At 49.5% G+C, this 19,785-nt stretch overlaps 1 protein-coding gene across 1 annotated transcript; it reads right to left on the reverse strand.

Moving 5' to 3' along the window:
• Positions 1-6,657: 6,657 nt before the first annotated feature.
• On the reverse strand, positions 6,658-19,175 carry NME9 (NME/NM23 family member 9). Its single transcript, XM_087824954.1, has 10 exons — positions 19,048-19,175; positions 18,683-18,791; positions 16,750-16,807; positions 15,803-15,906; positions 13,987-14,058; positions 12,099-12,215; positions 10,625-10,700; positions 8,186-8,268; positions 7,791-7,883; positions 6,658-6,816 (listed from the first exon to the last, which is right to left on the reverse strand). The coding sequence occupies exons 2-10, from the start codon at positions 18,713-18,715 to the stop codon at positions 6,658-6,660; spliced, it is 795 nt and encodes a 264-aa protein (XP_087681080.1). The 5' UTR covers positions 18,716-18,791; positions 19,048-19,175.
• Positions 19,176-19,785: the final 610 nt, after the last annotated feature.

Genomic DNA, 19,785 nt, shown 5'->3' on the forward strand with positions numbered 1-19,785 from the left:
CATGGCAACTTCTGTAAAGGAGTCTGTTTCCAAATGTCTAGAACCTTAGGAAACATTAGAAGGTAATGTGTACTGGCTTCTGCAACCTGTGATTCTTGGTGAATGAGAAACTGGAAAGTGATTGCATTTGAGGGGGCAGCTGGCGCCCGAGGGTGACTACAGCTTCTAGGGGCCTCTGCAGCAGTCTCAGGCCCCTTTCTTCCTGGCCTCCTAAAGGCTAGCAGACCTTTTACAGATGGCCACTCCCAGCCACCAGGATTCCCCCAATGTTGTGTACCCCCCTCCGTCCTTTCTTCTTCCCCTTAGTATGCCACGCTCCGCTGCCACCTGGACTGGGTCCCAGAGACTGGCAAATGACCAGCTGCACCGTGCACGAGCCGCTGCCATCCCTCTGCAAGGACCTACAGGCACTTCACTCACTGTGCCTCCTTCTTGTCCTGTCTCTAAAATGTAGAGAAGCATCTATTTTGGTCTCACTAGAAACAGAAAGAAAGCCAAGGACACCTGCCCCCAGTGTGTTGGGGGAGGATGGTGAGATGATTATCAGGGGAGGAAATAACCCTGTCACAGAGGAAACGTGGAATTGAGGCCTGAGAAAGAAGGAGAGGAAAGGGGGACTGACCCCAGATCCTGATGAAGAGCCTACAGGAAGCAATCCCAACACTTTGCGGCCTGGGATAGAGGCTGGTGTTGCCCCAGCCCTGCCCCTTTGCACTGACTTTTCCTGATTACTGAGCAGAGGCACATATCAATTGCATGAGGGCCATGACCTAGCTTCGGCGGAGAAAGCTAAGGGGGACACACACACCCCAAGGGCCATATGTGACCTACTTGAGCCATCTGCCTTTCTTTCCCCCTCTATCTCTGCAGCCCCTGGCTCCTGACCTTGTCTGCCAGGCAGTCAACCCTCTCACTTAGTGGAGGGCCAGAGCCCTTCCTTAGAAAGGAGCCATCCTTGACTTAGTGGGGCTGGGCCTGCCCTCCAGCTTGTCAGGGACTCACCCTGGGAGCTGGGAGGCTTTAACACCCAGAACAGCGGTCATCCTGCAGCCCCTGGTTTTCTTCTGTTGGAGGAAGCAAGGCCCAGGATCTCTGCCAAGGAGTTCCATCATCAGAGAGTGGGCTGACATTTTAGCCACGCTTCAGAGCCTTCTCTCTCCTAACCCCCACCACCTCCATTCCTTCTGCCATGAACCTTCTGGATTCTTTCTTTTTCTTTTTTTTTAATCTTCACCAGAGGATATTTTAGAGAGAGTGGAAGGGGGAGGGAGGGATGGGGAGGGGAGAGAGAACCATGTGAGACACACATCAATTGGTTGCCTCCTGCATGCTCCCCAACTGGGGCCAGGGATCGAGTCTGCAACCCAGGTACATGCCCTTGTGGGAAATCGAACCCATGACCCTTCAGTGCACAGGGCGAAGCTCTAACCACTGAGCAACACCAGCCAGGAAAAACCTGGATTCTAAGAAAAATGCCCTACTACATAAAGGAAGGAAGGGTGTGTCAACACTCCTCCCACTCTAGCCCTGTCACCTAGTGCCCCCTGCTTTCTCCCTCCAGCCCTGCAACTCCCAGCTACTTCCTGGGAAGGCTTACAATGGTCACAGACACCAACAGACGTCACCTGCCCCCATACCCCAGGCTCAGTTCTCACCTAACTTCCTCTCTCTCCCATGCTCCATTTCTCATCTCTCTCCAGTGCTGGAAGATCCTTGGCTTCCTAGCTAATGGGGAGATCAGACAGCTGTCAGCTGGGTGCACCCCCAAGCAGCTCATTCAGAGCCACACAGCGCCCATGGTGTGGAAGACCAGGCATAGGGCTTGAGTGATTCTCCAAGGCATTTGCCAGCTCTGAGGTGGGCACAGAACAATCGAGTCCCCCTCTTGTGCCCACTCGCAAAGGGAAGAGCACAACCCCATGGTGGGCTAGGGGTCCGGGGGTCTGGAACAGTGGATCCAACTTTCCTGATATGTCCTGCCAGAGACAGCTCCACTGTTTCGCACGGGGCCTGTGCAGATGCTGATGAGCACTGTGGGCATGCGTGTTTCCATCATGCAGTGGCTCTGTCTCCACTCACGCAGCCCGACTCATCCGTCTGTCTCCAGCGCCAGCACAGAGCGCCTTATGCTACAGGCTGCAGAAAGTAGTGCACCCATGAAGAGCAGTCTCCTGGGGGCTAACTGCCCATGTAAAGAACTTCAAGTCGGAGCAAAGTTCTCTGGAGAAAACCAGCAAATGAGAAGGAAATTGCTGACATTTGCCTCGTGATGTAGAACACGGCCTTTTGCTCTCTGGAGAGATTATGCCTGGGCTTAATGAATTTACAAATAAACCAAAGAGCAAACTGGTAAGAGGGAATGGCTGTGCATGTTAATATTCATGGGGTAATAATAGTTGCTTTTTACTGAAACCTGTATCCCTCAAGGGCACAACCATGGAGGGACAGCAAAACTGGGCAATTTAGTGAAAGCTGGAGGCTACCTGGTTTTCAAGTTAGGCTTTAACCAGAATCAGAAACCAAAAAAGTGAGGGAAGGGAGTGTCAAGAAAACTAGATAAACCTGGTTCCAAACGTAACCCCAATCCTTACTTCACGAACACACCCTGATTTACTAAGGACCGGGATGGCAGACCTGGCAGCATCACAGGGCCCCTGTGAGGCGTGGACAGGCAGCAAGATTTAGAGCCAGCCTTCATCTCTGCCTCCAAGTTAGTATGCCTGGCAGGGTCATAGCCAATCCTGTTGCACTGTTTTCAAGTTCACAGTTACCAAGTGACACTCTAAAATTGTTTCATTCATAAAGTAGATTCATTATTGGGGAAACACTGTGCTGTGTAACTGTGTTCCCCGAGATGACACAGCAGAGGACAATAACTGGCGCCCACTTATTTTGTAAAATCCCAAAAATAGGCCCCCCAAAAGTATATATTCTATATACAGTTTAATAAGGCAGGAAACTATGTTTTATTATTCGTGAAAGACGGCTGAACTAAAAAAGCATTGGTGCTCAAAAAGAGTAAGATCCAGTCCTAGAGGTTTCCTTAAGCGCGGCCGACGATGCACTGACGTTTCACTTTCCGGCCACGCCCCTGGGTCCTGTGCTCTGGAGGCAGCATATCCTCAATCCGCATCCTCAGGGAAGGGCAGCACCTCGGTGGGGCCCACTGCTCACTCTTCCTCGTGGTCTGTGGGACGACAGGCTCTGTAGGATTTCTGAAACAGCCCTGTCCCGGTCCGTTGTTCTACACTTAATATGTGCCAGGCACCAGGCTAAGAACTTGACACCCTTTGTCTCCTTTCGTCTTCACAACAGCCCCACAGGAAAGATCATTATTACAGAGGTATTATTATGGGACTATAATGGATCTGTCATCTCCATTTCATAGATGAAGCCCAAAAAAGGTAAATAACTTCCCAGAGGCTATTTAGCTGGTAAATAGTGGAGCCAGGATTCACACCCAGGATTACCTGTCTCCAGTGTCCTTGACCCCTGCCCCTTATCAGAAAAAGTGCTGGGTAAGTTGAAAGCACACTGCTCCTGACAACTGAGAAGGCAGGACACATCAAACAAGGGGGCAGAACATCCACACGGCTGCTGCAGTCTTGCCCTCAGGAGGCTGTGCGCTCATTCCCGGGATGTGATCTGGGCACAGACCCATCTAGAATTGTCCCCTGTGCTCATTATCACCCGAGGCCCAAAAGTCAGCCTCATGATCCCCCAACTCTCCCAACAGCCTTGATGAGAATTCCCCAGCCAATTCGCTTTCTTTATTCTTCAGCCTTGGACCTGAGTTAGACCTACTTGTTTCCAATCATCCCTCCAAAGAGGATGAACATGTCCCATGACCCTGGGTACCTAAGGAAATGCATCGTGGGCTCTCTGAGGGCAGGTGCCTACAGGAAAGCTGGCCCTCGCAGTGCCGCCATCCCCAGCGTGAGAGCTCCGTCAGGGGCATGGCTTCAGAGAACCACAGCACGCACTTGGATGTGTGAACTTGGTACTTCCCACAACTTCTCAACTCCCTAAAATCCATTGCACTCTCAGCTTGCTCAGAGCTGGCAGTTGTGAGGATTAAACAAGGGCCAGCACCTGTCCCGCCTTACCTTGTCCTCAGAACACCTATTCTTACTCGGCTGGATTCAGATCTTGAGAAAACCACGAACATATCAAACATTAAGGTAAATATATTGGTTAAAACCCAAATATTTGGGCGCACACAAGTTATCACCATTTCAGATCTGCATGCAGCCTTCTCCCAAGAATCCCCCCCACACACAACCTTTGCCTTCCCCAGGATATTCACCCCCTGAGCCTCACCTCAGGCTCCAACCAGAAACGCAGGCCTCGGCAGCAGGAGCAGGGCCAGGTCCGGTTCTCCCACTTGTGTGCTGGGGTAAGTCCCATGCACTCTGGACTCCTTAGGTTTCTCACCCAGATTTGGAGGTAATGACCCAGCACGGTTTTCCCAAAATGTGGGGTCTAAGGATAATGAGGGTGACAGCAGGCTCCAGACAGAGGGCCCTTGTAACCTGCTCAGTGACCCCACCAAGAGCCTGGCATGGGGCCTGCGGAGCACAGGGGAGTGAGGGAATGATATCTGGCCTCTGACTGGCTTTGATGTGGGCTCCCAGAAAGTTACATTTTCCCAGCAGCTTCCACAGGAAAATGCAAAGTAACTTTGCAACAAAAATATGGCTCCAAAATAAGAAGAATGTGGCCAAAGCCCGGCTGGTGTGGCTCAGCGGTTGAGCATTGACCTAGGATCCAGGAGATCCCGGTTCAATTCTCGGTCAGGGCACTGCCTGGGTTGCAATCTCAATCCCCAGTCGGGGGAGTGCAGGAGACAGCTGATCGATGACTCATCATTGATGTTTCTCTCTCTCTCCCTCTCCCTGAAATCAATAAAGATTTTTTAATTTTTTTTTAAAAAAAGAAGAATGCAGCCAAAAAAATGTAATGAGATTTAAAAACAGTACTGTTACTCTGTGAAAATACAAACAGATCAGGGCTGCTCCTGCAGGTACATATGCTCCTGTTTTCTGAACAGGACCTCATTAGAGTGAGGACTTGGTTACCACATGATTATCCATCCCCCCACACATTCACTAAAGATTTAATAAAGACCAAACTTGCCTCCATGACTTACCCAGAGTGGCTTCCGGAGCTTGGTCTGAAAACTTAAAACTGGGGAAGAGCAAAGCCAGTTCTCGGCTGGCGGCCTCTCTGTCCCGGCTTCCGTGAACCGCGTTGAAGGGAATTTCCGTGCCGTACTGAGCGCGGAGACTGGGAGCATTGGCAAAACATACAAGACACAATTGTTTCATTTCAAAAGAAATGTTTTGCTCTCTAGCAACATGGTCAGAGGCTACCAATGAGCACGCTGCATTTCTGCGAAATGCTTTCTCTCTGTTGGAAATGCCAAGAACAACAGCCAGGATGACATAGCTGACATCTGTCCCGACGAGGCAGCATTCTGGGCACACTGCCGGGTGCTTCACATATATGCTCTCATTTCATTTGTGCCACAGCCCAGGGCGGGAGACTCTGTCATGAGCCCCAGTTTAAAAATGGTGTGAGTCGTGGTGTAAGCCCAGATCTGCCATTTTATTGCTATGACAGCCAGGGGCTGGCAGCCTACCAAGGGCTTTATATAGGTTTGCAGAGTTAATCCCCCATAACCCCATCAGATAATGCTAATACTGCTAGGACTTCCTGTGTGTCCAGCACCGTCCTAAGTGCTTCATACACATATGCTCATTTAATCCTCACATCAACACTTGAGGCAGGTCCCATTATAGTACCCACTTTTCAGATGAGGAAATTGAAGCAGAGATTAAAGCATGGCCCAAGGTCACACAGTAAGAATAAGAAGAGTGATTCTGAAATCTCTTAACCTTGACACTCTGGCCTCCCATGATAGATGCTCATATCCCCATTTTACAGATGAGAGAACTGAGGCTTTGGTAAGTGACTTGCCTGAGTATGTGGTAACCTGAGATCTGAGCACTGGGCTGTCTTTCGCTAGCCCAGGCTGCCTCAAATACGAACGTTCCTGGCCCCTTCAAGGTACAACCTCCCTTACTTAGCCTCTTGCTCATTTCTTTCCTGTTGGCTGGACCTCTCTCAGCTTCAAAGGAAAGACACAGCGGATTTGACATTGGTGGTGCCAGGCTAGAGACGCACAGAGGCAAGGAGCAGACCAAGGCAGCCTAGCACAGTGCAGAACAGGGTGCTCGCACTCAGGACACCAGGGTAGGGAGTGGAGGGGAGGGGGCTGAGTCTACAATGCATAGGCCCCACCCAGAGTCTCCGACTTGGCAGGCCTGGGTGGGGTCCTGGAATCTGGATTTTTTGGGTGAGTGTTGCAGTTGGTCCTGGGACCACACTGTGGGACCCTCTGGCTACAGAGAGAACAGTGAGGACTGGGTCCAACAGCAGCCTTCAGAGGAGGGCAGAGGAGGCAGATCACAGGAAGCACTCTGCGAAGAGCTGGGGAGCGGATCAGAGGGTGAGGAGGTGAGGGTCTCCCCAAACATACAAGGAAGGGGTGCATGGCCGTCAGAGGGCCCATGATTCTGGGCTGAGCATCAGGCAGGGCTCTCGGCTTCCCTGGATGCAGGTTCTGAGATGGATGAAAGGACCCGGCTAGTGCTATCACCTGTCAGGCTGCTCCCTCCTTGCCACGTTAGGGTCACAGGGTCCCATGAGGGTTCGCCAGGCAGTGACAACGTCCTCAGTGTCCTCAGTCCTGGTGAGGATCAGGAGGTGGCTCGGTCCACTGCACATGTGATGTACCAGCTTCTCAAATGCCTCCTGGAAAAGCGAGGGGAAACAGGGACCCAGGGCAGGGACCCTGGGTCTACAGAGGGTCGGCGGGGTCCATCCCACCCACAGGATGGGAGGGGTCAGTGAGCAGCCTGGCCACCAGCCTGGCCACCAGGGTGAAGGGCCCCTGGGGGGGGGGTGATACCCCATCACACCCAGAGAAACCAGGTATAAGCTAAAGGCAGGAAGATGAGCCTTTGAGTTGACTCATTTGGGGTTGAACATGAGATTATAATAAATTAGGTAGGAGCATTTAAAAGACCACATATATGGAAATCATGTGGATGCTGGGTAGCCAAGGGGTGGGTAGAGTTGTGTATTTAATTAATTTATTTATTGCAGTACCTTGCAATCCTCCCCCCTTCTTCAAGTAACAGCTCTCTGGTCTTCCTTTGGGAAACAGCCCCTCCCCCATCGCTTGGTCCCAGTCTGCTGACAACCATAAAGCCTATCCACGCCCCTCAGCTCCATACACACAGACCTCCCCTGAGAGGGTGGGCTGTGACCCAAGCTAGGCCAGCCAGACCCTCCCTCCCAAGTACATGAGCCAAGCAGATGCAGCCGGGGCTGGCCGAACCTGAGTTCCCCAACGGCAGCACCTAAAATGACTGTCCGTGAGGTTCTGCTCCTGACATTCCCTACAACTAACTGTCTTGGTTTTTCTCCTTAATACCTTCTTGTTCAACTCTTTCCTCGGTTCTGGGAGTTATGGAGAATCATTTCAATAAATCCCTTATGTCATTACTTAAGGTAGAATCAAAATCTCTTCCTTGCAACCAAAGAACTTTCGCCTGATGCAGCCTGTAGTCATTACTCTGCGAGCCAACTCCCAGCCCACTTGCTGTTCATATTTGCGTTCTGCATAATACTCTATTTGCTCCCAAACTAATATCAACCTATAAATATACTTGAGAGAGAAAGAAGTGAGAGCGGGTTGGACACATGAAAATGGATGAGCTGACCTCTCCAGCTCTGTGTTGGTAGAAGAGTCGCATTTCTGCTTCTGTCATGGTTCTCTCTTCACGTGTTAAAATGTCAAACCCAGCTTCCTGGATCTGTAGAATATATATACACATATTCTGAAAGGGTAAATCAAGCCCAAATTCACATTTAAATGTATTAAGAAGTAAAAGATAATAGAAAAGGCAACATTAAAAGCAGTGGAAACCCTCATCTTCATCATATCTTTCCCTGATTAGATTTAAAATTTTTAACTTACTTAAATGGAATTTTGGTTCAAGCCCCTTAAAAGCTTTCTTTCCCCACTAAGAAGGACACTGCTGCAGGATGCCCCACCCTGTTTTCCCACCAGAGGAGACTCAAGCACAGTCCATGGGGCAAGTGTTGTCTCTCTTACCTTCATGATAATCTCATCAGTCTTTCCATGGACCACTGCATCTGGTTTAATGATCGCCAAGGTACAGGTCTTCGCTGATAAAACTGTAATAAGCCAAGAATGGTGCAGTCAGATGCGGGGCTCACAGCACCCATCTTTAAGGCTCTCGGGAAGCCATTAGCAAAAACCCCACAGCCTCTGCACACAGCTCTCAAGGTTCCCTCCCCTGGCCTCCTGGCTGTGCCCCTGCAGACCTGGACTCTAGTGGGAGCACAGGTCTGTCTCCAGACCTCAACCTCAACCTGGCTGCTAGGGACAGAGACATGCAAGACGCACAAACCTGGGAGGGAGGGAGGGAGGGAGGGAGGGAGGGAGGGAGGGAGGGAGGGAGGGAGGGAGGGAGTAGAGGATGGGAGAAAGGAGGGGTGGGAAGGAGATCACAGACTACCCAGGAACTGAAACCCAGAAATAGCTGGGAGAGGAGGCCTGCAGGGGGAGCAAGGGGGAGCTGGAGCAGAAGCAGCACAGGCCTGGCTACTCCCGTTCCTTCCTGTCACCCTCTCATGATTCGTGACCTCTAACTGCTGACTGCTTGTGTTCTGCTCTCACTCTGCTGGCTCCTTTGCCAGTGCTTCTTTTTAACTTTCCTGGCATGTAGCCAAGGAGGGCCACCCTAGGCCCTGAGCCTACATGACCTTTCAGCACCAGCTCATATGACCAAGCTACAACTCCAGTCTTCTCTGTCTCAGTTCAAATTCTCCGGAGAAAAGATCAAATAGGCCAGCTCGGCTTTCAGAGCCAAGGCACCAGTCATAGCTCACTGACCAGTCTACCGACTGGCTGTCCTTTGGTCAGTGTCCATAGAGGTCCAATCAGCTGCAGCGCAGAGGGAGATGCCACATAATCACAGTCCTCTGCTCAGGCCCGCAGGAGCTGTGGGAGCCCTGTGTCCAGTCCATGAATCCATCCCTGTGGTACTCCTGTTTGTACAAACCTGGACTTGGGGAGCAACCTCCACTGTCCACAGACTCTCTATCACCCTGGCCTATTTTCTGTTCTCAACTTCTACATCAGTTGTGTTGCAGTGAAACTTGACAATATCTGAAAATCTCAGAAACGAGTACTGTCAAGGTGTGAATTATTTTAAGCAATGACTCTGTTAATTTTCCTGTGAGTACCACTTACAACATGAGCACTTAGACTTTAAGGGACTCTTACAGTAAATGTGCTGATAAATTGATCAGTGAGTGAGGTCAGCTTAGAGATCTACGGTGAGAAGAGAACTGGCCAGAACAGGGGCCTGGAGGACTCCAGCTTGAAAAGGGAGCAGATGAAAAGAAAGCAGTGAAGAGGGGGCTGAGGAGCGGCCAGAGACATAGAGGGGAAACGAGAAGGTCGTGACAGCTCAGAAACCAAGAGAGAAGAGGGTTTTGAGAAGGAAGACATTATAAACGTCATCCAAGTCTGCAGAAAGATACTGTAGGATCTGACTGGAAAGGGTCCCTTGGATTTGGTACCAAGAAGGTCAGTGGTGCCCCAGTGAGGAGCAGTTCAGGGGGGAGCGGGCACAGAGGCCAGGTCAGCAGGTGAGAGGCAATAATGGGAGAGGGCAGACACAGGAGAAAATCCAAGAAGGAGGCAACCAATGTTTCCTACAGAAGCTAAATCGATGACTTTTCCCTTCACACTTGAACTGTCTTGCTCTCCTAAACTGGGCCCCTTTCCTTGTTAGATGGAACCCAACTCCAACAGTTGTCACTACCCCCACACAAATAAACAGCCTTTCTACTTCAGGCGATGATGAAAGTCTTCCTTCTCGGTCCAGCTGCGTCCCTGAGCTTCGTCCTGCTCCCCCTGGTGTCCAGGACCCTCCCTCCGCCCAGCCTCGGCCTCGCTAACCCCTGGCTTCTCTGCGCACTGTGGGGCCCAGGTGCTCCCCTCAGGGGGGAGGTTCGGGAAGACGGCGCCCCAGCCGTGTGGGATCCTGAGCTGGCACTTGGGGACTAAGGGAGGGTGTAGGGCCTGGGGAGGGACGGTGTTCAGTGCTGCCGACTTTCTGACACTTCAGTAAAAAAGGCAAAAATAAAGAAACTTGTGCTTTTTAGCTCAAATAAGGACTGAGGAAACACCAGCAGCGTTACTTGACAGTATTAGTGTCACTTTCCTCTACTTTATTAAATGGAGCTTTTCCTAAGGCCCGGGAATTGCCATAAAAGTCACACCTGTTATAGTTGAACAGGATCGGAAAAGCCGTGAAAAGTGACGGAGAGGCCAGGCCATTAAAGGACAGAAGGGAGATCGGACAGGACGTTGGAAGTCAGGTGACTGGAGACAAAGTGTTTTCTGGTTAACCTTCCCAGAGCTCAGATTGCTTCATAAACTGACTCCTCGCGTATTCTTTTAAACCCATCAGCTCGGAGTCCGCTTTGCCCTTGCCTTGCCCGCTGGCACTGTGCTCACCCGCACCCTCGTCTTCACCGCGGTCCCTTTCGTGGGAGAGGCGTTCCTCTTCCTCGGAAAGAGCCTCATCTTTGATCTGGTACAAATTGGTCATGAACAGAAGTGGTTAGCTCATTTAAATTACCACAAAACCTTCAAATGCCTGCAGAAACCCCCCAAATAAAGGTTCAAACTACAGAGCAAAAAAGGGGGTCAAGAGGATCAGTCATGGGAAGCAGGAGACCCTTCTGAGTAGATGCGGGATGGTGCGGGATGGGGGGGGAGTGAAGACAAAGAAATCCGTGCTGATCATAGGGTTTACGTTCTGCCTGTTTTCACAGGCATCGAGTACAAGTACAGAGTTGGCAAGAAGACAAAGGAAGAATTGAAATGCAGGTAAATATTAAGCGATTGCCTACACGGCGCAAGGAAGTAGTGCAGAGAGCTCATTTTCCCTGGAGGAGGCACCAGCACTGGTGATTGTCTTTCTTGCGGGAAAATTGCCAGTTTCCTGTGGGGAAAAGTATGATTTGATTCTAATCCATTCTGTAAAAACAGAGCTTTGCCACTTGAAATTGAACATGAGAACTTGAACAATGAGCACTGAACATTAAGGCTCCTTTGGTAGGTGCTCAAAGCACCAGGAAATACTTCTCTCCATCTAGGGTGTGCTGTTTTTCAAAGGCAGCCAATTATTTATGAAAAACTCAGTCTATGTTATCATGGAATTAATGTATCAGAACTATAAGCTGTGACCCTATTTCTCATGGTCCTGACAGAGCCTAATTTCTAAATTCAAGACGGAGCCCTCCGGGAGCACAAGAAAAACTTTCAGGAATGTGAGGTGAGGGCAGCAGGTCACCAGGAGAAATTTCACCCTGAGGCCGGACTCCTACCCACTTCTCGATTCCATACTTGCTTATTTTCATTTCTGAATTCATTGCCAGTGACCCAGAAACCCCTCTGACAAGTCGAAGGGGGAGAGGAAAGGGAAATGAATAAAAGAAGTTAAAGCATTCTGGACGAAGGGAACGGCTTTTTAAAAGAAGGCTTCAAAATGCATGCATCGGCCCTGGCCAGTTTGCTCAGTGGTTAGAGCACCGGCCTCTAGACTGAAGGGTCCCAGGTTCGATTCCGGCCAAGGGCATGCACCTCGGTTGCAGGCTTGATCCCCAGCCCTGGTCAGGCGCGTGTAGGGGAGGCAACCAGTTGATGTGTCTCTCTCACATCGATGTTTCTCTCTCTCTCTCACTCTCTCTTCTCTCCTCCACTCTCTCTGAAAAGCAATGAAAAATGGAAAAAAATATCCTCAGGTGAGGATTATAAAATGCACACATCATCGTGGGCATGACGCTCTCCCCTGAGCTCTGTGAGGACTCGGCGGGCATTTAATGAGGCTTCCAGCTGAGAGGCCCAGGAAAGTTAGTGGGGCAGGGGGGGAATGGCTGGCCTCAAGCAGCCCCGAGTCTGTGGTTTGCAGAAGGGGCCTCCTTACCGCTTTCCGTTCTCTGCCTTCAGCCAGCACCTTCCTTTCGGCCTCCAGCTGGTCTAGGATGGTTTTCTGCAGCAGCGGGGCATTTGCTCCTCTAACCACAGCCACCAGTTTTCCTCCCTGGAACAGGACAAATGTGCTGCTCAAACCACATGAAGCCCTCTTCCCAGGTACTAAGCTCTTCAAGAGCCAGCGAGTGTCCAAGCGCTTTGTTTAGGAGTGTGCCCAAGGTCAAGGTCAAGGTCCATGGATCCTAGGCCCACAGCCTCCATCCACTTCTCTGCCTTCTACCCCAGGCCCCTCCTTTCTGAATTTCCTTCAGGGCAACAGGGAGTTAGCTACGGGAGGGACAGGGCACACTAGGGTGTGAGTTGCCTCTTCATGGCTCATTCACTCAACAAATATCTATTAAGCACTTATTAGGCACTCGGTGCCTAGCACCGAGACTGAGGCAAAGTCAGTGAACACTGAACATGGAAAGACATAGTGGTGCTCTCAGTGAGTGGGGAGCCGAGTGGGGGCAGAAAGGTGACCATCAAACAATTATAATAGAATAAGTTCGCTGCTTTAATAGGGGATGTACAAGATGCTTGGGATTCGAAGCAAGACTCGATTCCCAACTCCATCTGAGCAGTCAGGGACACTTCCCAGTGGAGGTGGTGTTTGGGGTGAGCCTGAGTTTCCTGCTTTCACTTGTTCAGCAGTCTCTATGCATACGACTCGCAAAGGAGTGATCTGGGGAGGGAGACATTCACGCAGAGTGGGTCCTCCTCTATTTCCATCCACCCCCCAGTGGACCACCACCGGGTAAGAACCTGTGAGGCTGCCTGCCCGCCAGGTACATGTCCCAACACAGCTGATCGTGATGATGCTTTGCTCACTCTGGGCTCAAGCAGGCAGACCCGTGTGGTAATGATCCCTTTCTGTGAATGCGCCCCGTGTCAGTTTGGCTGGGGGCGCGTTCATCTCAGCTCCATCCCACCACTTCTCCTCCCCCCCCCCCCCCATGTTTCATCATATAGCTTCAGTCTCCCTACTCAAGGCTCAAACAGTGTTTTACCCTAAGCTCCTGATCTGTATTACTTGCAGTGCTGAGGGAAGGGGCCCAAAGGCTTCCAAACTAAACAACCCTGGCCTGGCCAACAGGAGGCCTGGGGCATAGATCCATTTCCCTGGTGTGTGATGAGGGAGCTGGACTGGGTCAGGAGGAAGATATCTATCAGTTGCCTTCAGGGCCTGGCAGGTGACGTACTAGGAAGCCAGGTGTGACAGTGGGCCCTAAGGGTGTGGAGCATGGATGTCACACCCAAAGACTTCTGAATTATCTTCAAAGCACTGCACCACTTGACTTTCCTCAACAGTCCCTCTCATTGCTGCCTTTCTGTAAATGACCTCCACATTTTATGATTAAATAAAGGTGAATGCAAAGCATGTCCACCCCACAGAGGAGTATTTGTGTTGCTTTAAGTTCCCCTCTGCGGAGGGGAGGGCAGAAAGCTTGAAACTCGTGCTCTGGGGGTGAAGTCTCAGTCAGGAGTGTTCATGAGCCCAAAGCAGCACGTTAGTGACCTCTTCTCTTTCCCCTGTCCAGCCCGACAGAAAGGCTGCCCCAGCTCAGAGTGGCCCAGGAGCTGTCATCCACCCCTCCCTGCTGGCCAGTGAGCAGTGCCCTAGAGCCACCATGCTAGTTGGGGCCTGCATTACCATAACTGAAGGACATTGTCCTCAGCCAAAATTTAAAAAGGCAGTCAAGGAGAAAACCACATCACTTATTTGGATCAGTGTGGCCCCTTGGTGACTCCCAGCGAGAATTAATGCCAGTGAGACTCGTCTATCTGAGCTCTAATGATCTGCAACCATCAAATAGCCCTGGTTCTGAAAATGTACTTACTGCATAAAATAGAAAGGTCGGCTCACACCTCCCGCGATATTTTTCGAGGGCGTCAAGACAGTCTGCCTCCGCCTAAAGAAAACAAGCTGTGAGCAGGACCCTGGGCACAGCAGGAACAGAGGCTTGATGGCAGGAGAACCACGCAGGACAGTCCACACACACACCACATATCACACACCCCCCCATACCACATATTACACACCATACCATGTATCACACACACTACACCACATATCACACACACATATCACACACACACACCATACATAATACACCATACCATGTATCACACACAAATACACACACCATACCACATATCACACACACATCACACACACATACCACATCATATATCACACACACACACCACATCATATATCACACATACATACCACATAACTCATACAGACACCACACATACACCACACCATACCACATATCACACACTCACATATATCACACACACCACATATCACACACACACACACCATACCACGCCACACATAATACACCATACCATGTATCACACACATATACACACACCATACCACATATCACACACACTCACATATCACACACACACACCATACATAATACACCATACCATGTATCACACACAAATACACACACCATACCACATATCACACACACATCACACACACATACCACATCATATATCACACACACATACCACATCATATATCACACACACATACCACATCATATATCACACATACATACCACATAACTCATACAGACACCACACATACACCACACCATACCACATATCACACACTCACATATATCACACACACCACATATCACACACACACACCATACCACGCCACACATAATACACCATACCATGTATCACACACATATACACACACCATACCACATATCACACACACTCACATATCACACACACACCACACATCACACACACACACACCCTGACTGCCCTCCGCAGGTGAAGCCCTGACTCGCTTTCATGCTTCTCCTGTAGTTTTTTCATCAGAATCGTAGCAACTGCCCTGTGAACATATTGGCAAAAACTGTTGGCAGTAAACCTTTTGGAGGAATAAAACGAGGGGAAACAACGGTTTCTCCTGCTCTCCACCCGGCTACTCCTCCAGCACGAGGAAGCTTGCTGTCTAAATCCTGCTGCTGCCACGACTGGCGACCTCAGAGGTGGGAGGTCCTCCGACTGCCCGCGGAGCCTGAGAAACCTGCCCGTGGGCACGGCGGCCCTGTCCAGGCTCACCCCGCACGCCCCGCACGCGCGTCCAGACCCACTGCCCAGGGAGGGAGGCGCGCAAAGGCCTTTAGTTACACCTGCTGAGGGCTCAGGGTAAAGCACACTGTCTCCCGTGTTCAGTCTATGAACCTCAACCCACGAGTGCCTCCTGCACACTTCTCTGGAGTTTATTCCCATTTCCATACAGTCATCCAAGTAAACGTTTGCAGGAAGTTCCCCTTTATGAAGCAGAGGATGGAAATCTTGAAAGCCTGCGCTCTGAAAGTGAAACTCCAGAGCTCACAGTGTTTGTCAGCCAAGAGGGAGCTCACCCGGTGGAGTGACACGTATTCCGTCCCCGCAGGCGGCATGCGGACTGGCTGAGCCCAGTGACTCTCAGTGAGGGGCGGGTGGGGGGCCGTCATCCCCAGAGAAACGGGGAAGCATCATGACTGATAAGAAGCCCACAGCGGGTGCCTTTTCAATGATACGAATACGGGAGCTCACACTTCCTGTTCCTGCTTGTAAGCGTTTAATTCTCCTTACTATGTGTGTGACATTCTGCCGACAGGCTCTCACCAGTGCAAAGTGCAGCAGGTCCAGGCCAACCATGATCCTCATCTTCTGGAAGAGGCTCACCACGGGCTTGCAGGGCCCGCACCAGCCCTGATAGACATCGACAACTGCACGGAACCGAGAAGCGGGAGGCTCGGTGAGCACCGGCTCCACCATGTCAGGCAAGAGTCACACTCGCACATGCTACCCCCTCAGACGGATGTCTGTTTGCAGGGACATTAATGGCTATAGGTGCTTATTATTCCATCAGAGTATGAGCAAGCGTGGAAACACAGCTCTCTCTCATCCTCAGCAACTCAGTGTTCTGAATTCTAAACATCACGAAGAAAGTAGGGTGGGAAATCCTTTACTTAACATGGACCCTTTACCATAAGGGCTTTCCAGGCTATGTTCAGACCTAGCCCAGAGTGGCCTCAATAAATATTTGAATTGGATTGAAAACCATTTATTCTATAAGGAAGAAGCCACTGTGGGTGACCTGTCAGCATACAATCGAGTCTAAGCTACTTTGACAATAAACACAGCTTTGACCTTTCCCCTGATGAATTACAAATGACTTGCTTTGGGTAAAGGAGAGTTTTACTTACTTTATAAAGTCAACACTGTTCTCCTAGAAAGTGAATCTGATAGAGACCTAGGTGGACACTTGGATACCACGGTCTTCTTTGGCCCCAGTCTGTGCAGCCTGCCAGGGTTGGGTGTGAGGGAACCTCTCTTCTGCCTGCACTTGACCACGAGGCCTGTTACCCAACAGTACTGACTAGTTTCCTGAACAGAACTCACCAACAGATGTTCAGGCCAGATCTACATATACAAAGAAATACCTGGTTCTTCATTCATGAAGCTCAAGGTTACAGGAAAATGGTGGCCATTGCAGCTCTTCTCTTCATGGTAAATCTGTCACTTAGCAATTTTTAAAAGGATGGATCTCAACAATTATCTTAAATTACCAGTTAGTCCTTTGGAACTGAGCATTTCCTCCCAAAGCTCCTGAGTGCTGATGTTGACCTAACATCAAAGAGGAACAAATACTGTATTACCGAGGGCACTGATGGGGAGACACTGGTATATTTGCTCTAGATTCTCTCTCTTTCTCTCATTACTGTAGCTTTACAGTAAGTCTTGGAATCAGGCAGTGTGAGGCCTCCATATTTTTTCTTTTTCAAGATTACATTGGCTTTTCTAGGTCCTTTGCATTTCCATAAACATTTTAGGACCAACTTGACAATTTCTGAAAAAACTCCTGCAGAGATTTTAATTGAGATTGCATTGATTCTATGGATCAGTTTAGGAAACAATTGAACTATTTACAACCTTGAGTCTTCCAGTCCACGAACATGATGTTTCTCATTATTTATTAAATCTTCCTTAATTTTCTCAGCCATTGACTGAAATTAGTTGGAGCTGGAGTATACATTTTGCACATCTTTTGTTAAATGTATTTGAACATCCACATAAAAAATGATTGACAATTGAGTTTATTGCCATTTCTTCACCATTTTCCTCTTATATACGAAGTATTCTGGCTTACGTCAAAAATTAAATACAAGGAGAAATGCATATTATACCTTTATAAATAGTTACATTTGTGTATAATGTTTTTATTTTGAAACAGCTTCAAACTTACCGAAAATTTGCAGGTACAATATAAAGAACTTTTTCTTCTTGAATTATTTGAAAATAAATCACCAACCTAATATCCCATTATTCCTGAATACATTATCCTATGTAACCACAATACAGCCATCAAAATTCTTAGACTGTGGTCCAAGGGTTACTATCTAATCCTTAGATTGCATTCAAGTTTTACCGATCCTCCCAATAAGTCCTGATAGCAAAAGTTCTAATCAGAATCACGTGCCCTCTTTAGTCTCCTTCAATCTGGAATCGGTGCTTTAGTTTTTTATTTTCCTGACCTTGACACTTTTAAAGACTGAATCCTGGTTATTTTGTAGAAGCCTCCTCAGGTTCGCTGTGTCTGGTATTTCCTCCTGATTACAGTCAGGCTCTGCATCTTTGGATTGGTTGGAGCTGGTTGGAATTGGTTGGATTAGTTGGAGCTGGTTGGACTGGTTGGAATTGGTTAGAGCTGGTTGGATTGTTTGGAATTAGTTAGATTGGTTGGGACTAGTTGGTTGGAGTGTCAGAGAAGCAGAAGAGTGTTCCTGATGGGCAGAGTTGACTATGAGACATTTTAAAGTTTGCTCTAAAATGCACCCATATTATCATCCGGATGATCTTATGACAAAGCACTCCCTCCCAATTCCACGGCCCATGCCTGCATGTTTTTATAATCACCTTAGAATCACCCACGACTTATAGTCCAGGACCAGGAAAAAAGAACAGACGCTGCCTTATGGATTCACTTGTCCTAAGCGCAAGTGAAGTGAAGCACTTTATATGACAAATGCACAGCACATGAAATATCAAAATATACTTGTTGAGTAAGCAAATGATTGACTAGAGCAGGTGTTGGAGAACTGGGTCTCCGGAGAGCACAGTAACAGAGGCACGCCCAAACTCAAAAGAATCTATATCATATTCTTGCAGCAAGCTGCAATTATATTTTGACAAAATATATGTCACATCAAATTATACTGATCAATGTTTTCTTGGTTTTGTAGTTTTATTTTAATTCATGTTAGAGTTTCAAGGCTGCATAAGCACTATAAGCATAAAGAGCTTACATCGAATGTCGTGTGTGTTCGTATTTAAGTGCACAAAAAAATGTCATCACCGGGAGTCCGGGGTCTGTATTCAGGTTTGAGAACACCGCCTGTCACGCACGGCTGGCAAACAGGTATCACTTCTACACTGCGCTTCCCGGGCACACCGTCCTCCAAACCCAACCAGGCGCTGGAAGTAAGCGCCCCAGAGGCTTACCTGCAGGGCAGCGTCCTTCCTCTTGCTGCCCATGGCTCCGCAAGGACAGAAGCCCTGGACTGCAGGCGCAGGCCGGCCCACTCCAGCTTCGCCACAGGACAGCAAAGCGCTGCGCAGATCAGCGAACCTACTTTAGACAAAGCGCACCCCCTCCCCCTCCCCCTCCCCCGCCCCCCGCGCCCTGGAAGTGGCAGCAAATAAATGCACGGGCGCACATTGAGCACCCCACAGTGGGAGCGGAGCCTGCAGCCCGCGGGGCCCACCCAGGGGCGCACGCAGGGGCCCGAGCGGGGGAGCCGGGCAGTGGCATCCGAGCGCCAGAAGAATTCGGGCGAAAAAAAGGACCAGAGAACAGTTATTCCTACTGTTCAATGTACTCCTGGGAAGTCGGGCCACCGCGAACGATCTCTCGATAGTTACAGTTTCCAAAGCGCAGCGAAGGTTTCCAGCCCGGTCTCCAGCGACCCAGCGGTCGTCATGGCAACACAACCCAACCCCAAGTCCGGGAGGTGATAGACCTGCCCGCGTGTAAGCCACGCCCACCCCGGGCGGGAGCCCCGGCGGGTGGGAGGCCCACCCCCTGCCGGCAGAATCGGGCTATGAACGCCCTCGCCGGCTCAAGTGTCGGTCAGCATCTGGGGCATCTGGACCCGCCAAGCAGAGACCTGGTGCACCTAAGAATCCCTGCAGCCCTCCTGCCCCACCAGGGCTGGTGTGCACCACTTTTTATTTTTTATTTTTAGTTTTACTTAATGCATGCCAGGCTGGGTGACTTCAGTTTTTAAGGGAGTCCCTTTCAAAGAATACGAAATTACAAATTCAAGTAAAAACAGTTACAAACATGGTGTGAATAGTCTACACAAATTAAAAGACAGAGATTGTCAGTGGATAAAAATTAGTCCCAACTGTGTGTTGTCTGTAAGAAGTCCTCTTTAAATATAGAGACACGGATCAGTTAAAAGTAAAGGGGTGAAGAAAGCTATGCCATGCTAACACTGATCAAAAGAACACTGGGAAATAGCTATATTAATTCAGGCAAAGCAGGAAACGTATCAGGGATAAAGAGAAGACATTACTTAATATTAAAGGGGTCAGTTCTCCAG

This window comes from Miniopterus natalensis, chromosome 15 (genome assembly GCF_054644295.1).
Source record: "Miniopterus natalensis isolate mMinNat1 chromosome 15, mMinNat1.hap1, whole genome shotgun sequence".
Taxonomy (NCBI): Eukaryota; Metazoa; Chordata; class Mammalia; order Chiroptera; family Miniopteridae; genus Miniopterus; species Miniopterus natalensis.